Source organism: Octopus bimaculoides, chromosome 1, assembly GCF_001194135.2.
Source record: "Octopus bimaculoides isolate UCB-OBI-ISO-001 chromosome 1, ASM119413v2, whole genome shotgun sequence".
NCBI lineage: Eukaryota > Metazoa > Mollusca > Cephalopoda > Octopoda > Octopodidae > Octopus > Octopus bimaculoides.
In genome coordinates, this window is record NC_068981.1 from 90,321,236 (window position 1) to 90,330,102 (window position 8,867).

At 35.1% G+C, this 8,867-nt stretch overlaps 1 protein-coding gene across 6 annotated transcripts in view; it reads right to left on the reverse strand.

The window, feature by feature from the left end:
• Nucleotides 1-78: 78 nt before the first annotated feature.
• Nucleotides 79-8,867, reverse strand: part of LOC106874233 (uncharacterized) — a 48,666-nt gene continuing 39,877 nt past the window's right edge. For 3 of the 6 annotated variants that reach the window (XM_052968193.1, XM_052968201.1, XM_052968197.1), the window contains exons 4-6: nucleotides 6,643-6,734; nucleotides 3,274-3,553; nucleotides 80-1,665 (exon numbers count right to left, since the gene is read on the reverse strand). In XM_052968193.1, the coding sequence (XP_052824153.1) occupies nucleotides 1,349-1,665; nucleotides 3,274-3,553; nucleotides 6,643-6,734 (689 nt within the window). In that variant the 3' untranslated portion in view covers nucleotides 80-1,348. Of the gene's footprint in view, nucleotides 1,666-3,273; nucleotides 3,554-6,642; nucleotides 6,735-8,867 lie in introns of all 6 variants that reach the window. The other 3 variants (XM_052968182.1, XM_014921889.2, XM_052968178.1) reach the window with 2 other exon arrangements.

Here is an 8,867-nt window from a genome sequence, read left to right on the forward strand (position 1 = left end):
GCTTTAATTTTCTAATCATTCAGCTCTGATGGATTATCAAGATCATTATTATCATAATTATTTAATGTTGCCTTTACAATGCTTTCATGAGTCAAATGGAAATTTTGTTGAGGCAGGTTTTTTTTTATAGCCAGATACCCTTCTTGCCACCTGTTTGCAAGCAAGGTAATATTTCCCATGACGAGGGAGGCAAGCTGGCAGAATCGTTAGCACACCAGGCAAAATGCATAGCGGCATTTTGTTTGTTTCCATGTTCTGAGTTTAAATTCTACCAAGGTCGACTTTGCTTTTTCATCCAATCAAGGTTGATAAAGTAAGTATTAGTTGAGCAATGGAGTTGACGTAATCGATTTATCCCCTTCTCTGAAATTTCTGGTCTTGTGCCAAAATTTGAAACCAATTTATTTCCTATGACCAGACATTTTTTTTTTTTCATGGGAGACAGGAAACAATCACCATCACTTGTATAATGGTAATACTCATTTATAATCATCAAAGGGCACCTGTGAATCATCATAAATTGTAGTCGTGGTTGTTACCAGTGTCATGTAAATGGCACCTATGCAATGTAGTTGTGGTCATGCCGGTGCCATGTAAATGGAACCCATGCATTGTAGTCATGGTCATTGCTGGTGCCATGTAAATGGCACTCATGTCAGTGTCATATGAAAGCATCCATTACACTTCTGGAATAGTTGGCATAAGGAAAGGTATCCAGCCATAGAAACCATGCCAAATCAGACTGGAACCTGGTGCAGCTCTCTGGCTTATCAGCAAGCATGGAGAGTGGACGTTAAATGATGATGATGATGATTACATGATGCCAAGACAAGGAAAACGCTTAAGAGTCAAGTTACAATGGTTGTAGTTTTCAGAAGCAATTTGAAAAGTTCTTCTCCCTTATGACATATAATGTAGTCATTTGGTTTGGACATAAGCATGTGAACACCATTCTGGATGCTTCTTTCTTATCACACTGCTATATGATCTAGGAACAAAAATGCAAATAGACAAGATTTCCTCATGAGAAAGAAAGTTTCAATAACCTTTAAGGCTGTCCAAAGCTTTGAGTGGATTTGGTAGATTGAAACTGTAAGAAACCCGTCGTGTGTGTGCGTGTGTGTTACAGTATTTTTGCCTTGACATTGCAAGATAAATGGAAAATAAAAGTTTCCATCATGCAAGTGATGTTGTTCACTCCAAATCTTCTGTGAAAAATGTCAGATAACGAGGAAATATTACCTGACTGGGAAACAAATGAGGGCTGGCAACAGGAAGAACATCTGACCGTACAAAAGTGGACATACAAAAGATAGTGATGATTAACTTCCTTATTTAGCAAGACATACTACGACGAAGTTTCTCCATTGGGCCTCTCTTCTATATAAGTGCAGTGATGGCAGCCCAAATCTTGTATGATTAATGTTAAATGTATAATTGGGCACCCAATACAAATAGAACAGAGACACAGTCTAAGATGATGTTTTTGATGAATAAATTGTTGCAGATTACAACAGAACCCCCCCACCCCAAACAACAAAAAAACAAAAAAAAAACAAAAAAAACTCACTGATGAAGGAATTGGTTTGGTTACAGGTAATGGATAATCCTCTTCAAATGAATCTAGGAGATTTGTGGACATGGTCTCACTGTCAGGTAGTGTTTCTGTAATATGAATACATATATAAATATATCTATGCAAGTGTTTTGTATATGAATATATAATGAATATCGATAAGTTGCTTTTAATAATTAAAAATGAATAAATAAATAAAACTGAGAAGAGAATGCGGTTTAAATAGGGGAGGTAACTCGAAAAAACTACATCAAATATTTTATAGTTACTGCCCTTAGAAATAGCTGCATCGTGAAAAATTAGTCTCACATATGGAATTCAAAATGATGGAATTAATGATAGCAGAAACGAGGAAGATAGTGGTTATAAATGTTATTTCTTTTATGGATATAGCTTGAAAACTGTGTGACACTTCAAATATTGCTTCTGCAAATTAATCAAAAGAACAATGATTTCATTTATTATACAGCATTGTAATGCCTAATTAATTATTCACTAAATAAAACAAGTTTATGATGGACTTTAAAACAAACCAGTTCAAGCAACACACGATTATTTATACACCAGATTTGGGTTCAAAGTATTAAATACTGAGAAGTATTAGAACTGTGGATTAGAGGAATAGTTAGAGTACTACACAAAATGCCTTGTGGTATTTGTTACAGCTCTTAATATTCTAGATCAAATCTCACTGATGAACTTTATCTTTCGTCCGTCCAGGGTTGATAAAAATATAGTACCAGTCAAGTGCTGGGGACAATATAATCGACTAAACCCAACCTCACAAAACTGTTGGTTTTGTGCTTAAGTTAGAAACAATTACCATGAAGTATGATAATGTTTAGGCACTGTTATTCTATATATCACTGGGAGGGAGATGAGTGCTGCTATCTCTAGCAGTTGAGTGTCTATTGTTGATAAGACCAAGGAAGGTCAAAATCACATGATATGGTGGTCTCAGCACTGGAAGTGATGGGGATTTATTTGTCTCCCCGCTAGTAATATGCAGTGGGATTGAACCTATAACCGTATAGTTGGACAGCAAGTTTCTTAACCACACAGCTACGCCTTAGAAAATTAATACATTTACTTGAAGGAGCCTTACATAAAATCTGAAAACATGTAGTTTAAAGCCCAAAGTTCTTTTTTCAAATAGTGTTTAAGTAATACAATCTTTTTTTATGAATATAAATCTATTGAGTATTAAATAAATTAGAGCCAGGTGATATTTTACAGAAATCAAACTCTTATAATAGCATTGAGTTGAATTAACATGGCCTGTCAAAGAGTAAAAATAGTATTAAAAAAATTAAAATTGAAATATCTTTTTAAATTAATATTGCAGATTTTGGTTTCAAGAATGATATTACGAAAAATCAGAAAACTAATCCTTTAGCATTTAAGCCAACCATATCTAGCCCAAATATTCTACCTGTTTTAAGTTCAAATTGTCCAGATCTAACATTTCACACCTACCCTACAATGTCATTTTGAACATAAACAATTTACATCATCGAAATCTCAAGGTTACAGGAGAATGCAGGGTAAATTCAAAACATTTGACAGAATAATCTGAACACTAAAGGGTTAAACAATATCCAAATTGAGAAAATTTTCTGGAACATTCTCTCATCCACAGGTAGAATCAAACAAATGCATTTCAAAACAAGAAAAAAAAAATTATAAATTCTACCTACCTTGCACAAAGACAAAGTTTTCAATCATCTGCAACACAGGATAAATCATTAGAGGATATGTACAGATCACAGCAACAATGAGGCAGGCATTAAGCAAATGCGCACCTAAACCACTATGAATAAGGGACAGGTTGATCAATTGGTTAACATGAGAGCCAAACCGTAAGTAACCAAACAAACCAAGCACCAGCAGAATGAAGCTAACTATCAGTATAGCACCGTTAAGAAATTTAGAGAAATTGTGGCGGTTCCCATCCATACTACTTTCAATTGGAATAATCTGCAAGAAAAAAGAAACAAAAAAATGATTATACATAATGTATGAATTTATTTCAAGCAATATTTTTGCACTGTGGGTATGTTGGTGCAGTGATTAACAGTGAAACAACAAAGTAACATAAGAAAACAAGAATATATTACTATTATATATAAATGTTGACAGGAAGGAAGCCTTGTTGCCAGCTAAAGACATATACTTTCATGGGTCTAAAGAACAATGTACCTAAAAGTGCTTACAATTAACAGTTAAGCAATAAGATTTGAGAATGTGAAATATGTACTTCTACATATCCAATTCTCTTTTGTAGGGGTGGGGTCCTGTTTCCCAATGAAGTGTGTCTTCACAATCCAGAATTTTACAACACCTGAACAGCTGGCTAAAACTTGTATTTGTATATAATTTTGGCATGCTATTCTGTGCTAAATACTGCACTGAATGTTGGTGTTTTGTACAAATGTTTATGTTCTAATGCATATCAGAACATAAACATTTTTATTATGTAAATTCAATGTGTCTCTCCATATTGGCAATTTAATAACAGATTTTAAACAATAATTAGGTGATACTAGTGACTATGAACAGCTCCCTCAATAAGTAGGAAGTTGGGATATCCCTTACAATATTTCGATCCCACCCTATTTTCTGCATTTCAGTAGACCAAAACATCAACTTTTATATTGTGCACCTACAAAAGGCATACAATTAAGGTAGTTTCAGTGACTGTTGTTGTTTAGCATCAAGACTTGACATGGAACTCAACTATTTCTAGCAGGTTGTATAACCATGAAAGCTTCTTCAATAAGCAGGAAGCTGGGACATCTCTTACAATATTTTGTACCCTTCCTATTTTCTGCATTTCAAATTAAATAGGGTAAAATAATTATGCAGTGAAATTGAATAAGGGTTTTGATATTTTTTTTCTTTTGTGCTAAAATCCTTTAATTACTCATCTGTGAAATATCACACGTTATTCATTTGCTAAAAACCTTCAATTACTCATCTGTGAAATACAACAGACGTTATTCATTAGTCAAGTAGACTAAAACAGTTTTTATATCACACTCCTAAAAAAGGCATATGATTAAAGACTGACCTGGAACTAAATAAGCCCAACTGTTATTACAAGCTGTGTTGCCTCTAATTTTTCTTAACATGTGAGAAGAACTTCTGATGCTTTGAGCCAAAAAAGTTTTAGTCCACAGATTTCAAACTTTAATGTAGTTTATTAAGCACACCATGATCATCAGCTTTGTTTTAACATCCGCTTTTCCATGCATGCATGGTGGGATGGGAATTTTTTTTTTTGAGACAGATTTTTCTATGACTGGATGTAATTTTTTGTTGCAACCCCTCACTTGTTTCCAAGTAAGGTAATATTTTCCTATGAGCAGACATCTTTCCACAGAATACTGGAAATGAAGAACACCACTTGCATGACAGTGTCACTCATTAGCAACTATGAGGCAAGAAGACAGTAATACACACACACACACACATATTGTTGGCACTCGCTTACGACGTCGAGGGTTCCAGTTGATCCGATCAACAGAACAGCCTGCTTGTGAAATTAACGTGCAAGTGGCTGAGCACTCCAGACACGTGTACCCTTAATGTAGTTCTCGGGGATATTCAGCATGACACAGTGTGACAAGGCTGACCCTTTGAATTACAGACACAACAGAAACAGGAAGTAAGAGTGAGAGAAAGTTGTGGTGAAAGAGTACAGCAGGATTCGCCACCATCCCCTGCCGGAGCCTCGTGGAGCTTTAGGAGTTTTCGCTCAATAAACACTCACAACGCCCGGTTTGGTAATCAAAACCGCGATCCTATGACCGCGAGTCCACTGCCCTAACCACTGGGCCATTGCGCCTCCTACACACACATATATATATATATATTTAATTAAACAGAGGACAATTAAATAGAACAAATCTGCTACTGAAACACATGTAGTAATACCCATATAATCCATTCATTTCATTTTGTCACATAAAAAGCAGCCAGCACACCCTGTAAAGTGATTGGTGCTAGAAAGGGCATCAAGTTATAGAAACAAAACCAAATCAGACTGGAACTTGCCAGCTCTGGTCAAACTGTCTAACCCATGCCAGCATGGAAAACGTACTAAAGGGTGACGATGATGATCACACACACACACACACACACACACAGGATGGGCTTCTTTCAGTTTCTATCTATCAAATTGACTCACAAGGTTTTGGGTGACCCAGGGTTATAGAAGAAGACACTTGTAAATTAAAATGAATAACAACATTTTGATGTGCACAACAGCAATACAACAATCGTGTAATGGCACAAACAGAGTTTAGAGGGAATGCTGAATACATGCTTTAGCCAGGAGCATCAGTAGTCTATCCAGTGGAGTAGTAACCTTATTAAGTATTATATTTCATTAGCTACTATGTCATTCAAATAATGAATTACTTAGCCCATGAACATTTAAACTGGTTATCTCAGGCCCAAATATTTTGCCTGTTTTATGTTCAAACTGACCAGCTCTGGCCTCTCATACATACCTACAATGTCAATCTAAAAATAAACAATCACATCATTGAAATCTTAGTGTTGTGAGATTGTTGTTGTTGTTTGCACTCCGTCGCTTACGACATCGAGGGTTCCAGTTGATCCGATCAATAGAACAGCCTGCTCCTGAAATTAACGTGCAAGTGGATGAGCACTCCACAGACACATGTACCCTTAACGTAGTTCTCGGGGGATATTCAGCGTGACACAGTGTGACAAGGCTGACCCTTTGAATTACAGGCACAACAGAAACAGGAAGTAAGAGTGAGAGAAAGTTGTGGTGAAAGAGTACAGCAGGGTTCGCCACCATCCCCTGCTGGAGCCTTGTGGAGCTTTTAGGTGTTTTCACTCAATAAACACTCACAACGCCCAGTCTGGGAATTGAAACCGCGATCCTATGACCGCGAGTTCGCTGCCCTAACCACTGGGCCATTGCACCTCCACAGTGTTGTGAGATAGTACATGATTAATTCAAAAATAATGTAAATAAATAAGCATCACGTTTGACAGAGTAATTTGAATGCTGAAGGATTAAACATACTCACAGTTCCAATTCCTTCAAAGGCACTAGCTAACAAGCCAAAAAATATCGATGCTTCTGAAGATATTAATTTCAACTCATCACTGAATGAAAATTCTGGATAAAAAAAGAAAAAAAACAAAAGGTCAATAAAATTAACAAAAAAAAGAAACCCTAAGAAACAATACACACTCCCTCTCACCTCTCACCAAAACTGAATAAAGTGATTAATCAAAATAAATAACATTTGTTTTAGAAATTAAAAGAGGAAATAAAGAAAGTTTCTAGAAAGTTTTACAAAAAAACCTTTAAATTTTTATATTTTGGGAGCGAAGATTTCCATTTTCATTTCCTATTTCTGTACTTCAATGCTTCAAGTGAACAACAATGCTTTTATAACATTTGTTTTATTTTTCTTTATCAATGTAATTAGCAAAAATTAAAATAAATAACCCAAACACTTGTAAATTAATTATTTTAAAGTGTTGTTTGACTTTCCATGATTAGAAATATCCAACAATGAATGATCATGTCAACTGCTCTTTATCAAAAAAATTAGGTAAACTGGTGACATATAGCATTAGGTATAATACCAAAACACAAATTACTATATATGCCAGGGTATAAGACACTTTTTTTAATATTCTTAAATGTAACAAAAAATTGCTATGCATCTAATGCAACCATATTACAAACAGGATACGAAGTGCATGAGTGTATAATGAAACATTAACCCTTTAGCACTTAAACCAGCCATATCTGGTCCAAATATTCAACCAGTTTTATGTTCAAACCAGCCAGATCTGTCTTCTCACACCTACCCTACAATGCTAGTCTAAAATTAAACAATCACATTGAAATCTAGAGACAAGATAATGTGATTAGTTCAAAACAATACAAATAAAAACACGTTATATTTGACAAATTAACTTGAATGCTAAAGAGTTAAACTTGCTTAAAGTGTAACTTATACACCCGCAAATATAGAATATTAAGTAAATTTTAACCTAAAACCAACTAATTACTTTATGTTTCAGCAAAATTAAAGACATTGTTTCACAACTAGGCACAGGAGTGGCTGTGTGGTAAGTAGCTTGGTTACCAACCACATGGTTCCGGGTTCAGTCCCACTGTGTGGCACCTTGAGCAAGTGTCTTCTACTATAGTCTTGGGCCGACCAAAGCCTTGTGAGTGGATTTGGTAGACGGAAACTGAAAGAAGCCCGTCGTATATATGTATATGTATATATATATATGTGTGTTTGTGTGTCTGTGTTTGTCCCCCTCAACATTGCTTGACAACCGATGCTGGTATGTTTACGTCCCCGTAACTTAGCGGTTCGGCAAAAGAGCCCGATAGAATAAGTACTAGGCTTACAAGGAATAAGTCGTGGGGTCGATTTGATCGACTAAAAGGCAGTGCTCCAGCATGGTCACAATCAAATGACTGAAACAAGTAAAAGAGTAAAAGAGTAAGCATATTTTTTTTATCAATGATTTCGTCTGGAAAAAAGGACCATACCCATAGCCTTCGTAGGACATTTAAGCTTGGACCAAATTTAATCCTTTAAATTGGCCCTTTCATATGGAAAAATTAGGAACAACTGCACTTAAACTACTTGTTTATACCATCCAGTTTACCAACAACAATGGCTCCTATCATATTTCCAATTAATACAAGTGGAAATGTTTATGTTAGTTAATTCTATGGTTGCATCTTCTATACAGCAATTACATGAAGTACAATATATATTTTAAATAACTATGAAATGCTAAGAAATTAATATAATTAGTTTTACATAAATTCTGCTGTCAAAAAAATACATAATCAAATCCACTTTGATTAATACGTAACTGCTGTTACATAAAAAATAGCATTTTTTTTTTTTTGAAAATCATCATCATTATTTAACATCCGCTAACATTTCAAGATATTTATTTGATAGAAAAATTTAGAATTCTTTTTACGAACATCAACATAATAAAACAGAATTACATACTCTTTTTTTATACTCTTTTACTTGTTTCAGTCATTTGACAGCGGCCATGCTGGAGCACCGCCTTTATAGTCGAACAAATCGACCCCAGAGCTTATTCTTTGTAAGCCTAGTACTTAATTCTTTTGCCGAACCGCTAAGTTACAAGGACGTAAACACACCATCATCGGTTGTCAAGCAATGCTGGGAGGACAAACAGACACACAAACACACACATACATATATATATATATATATATATATATATATATATA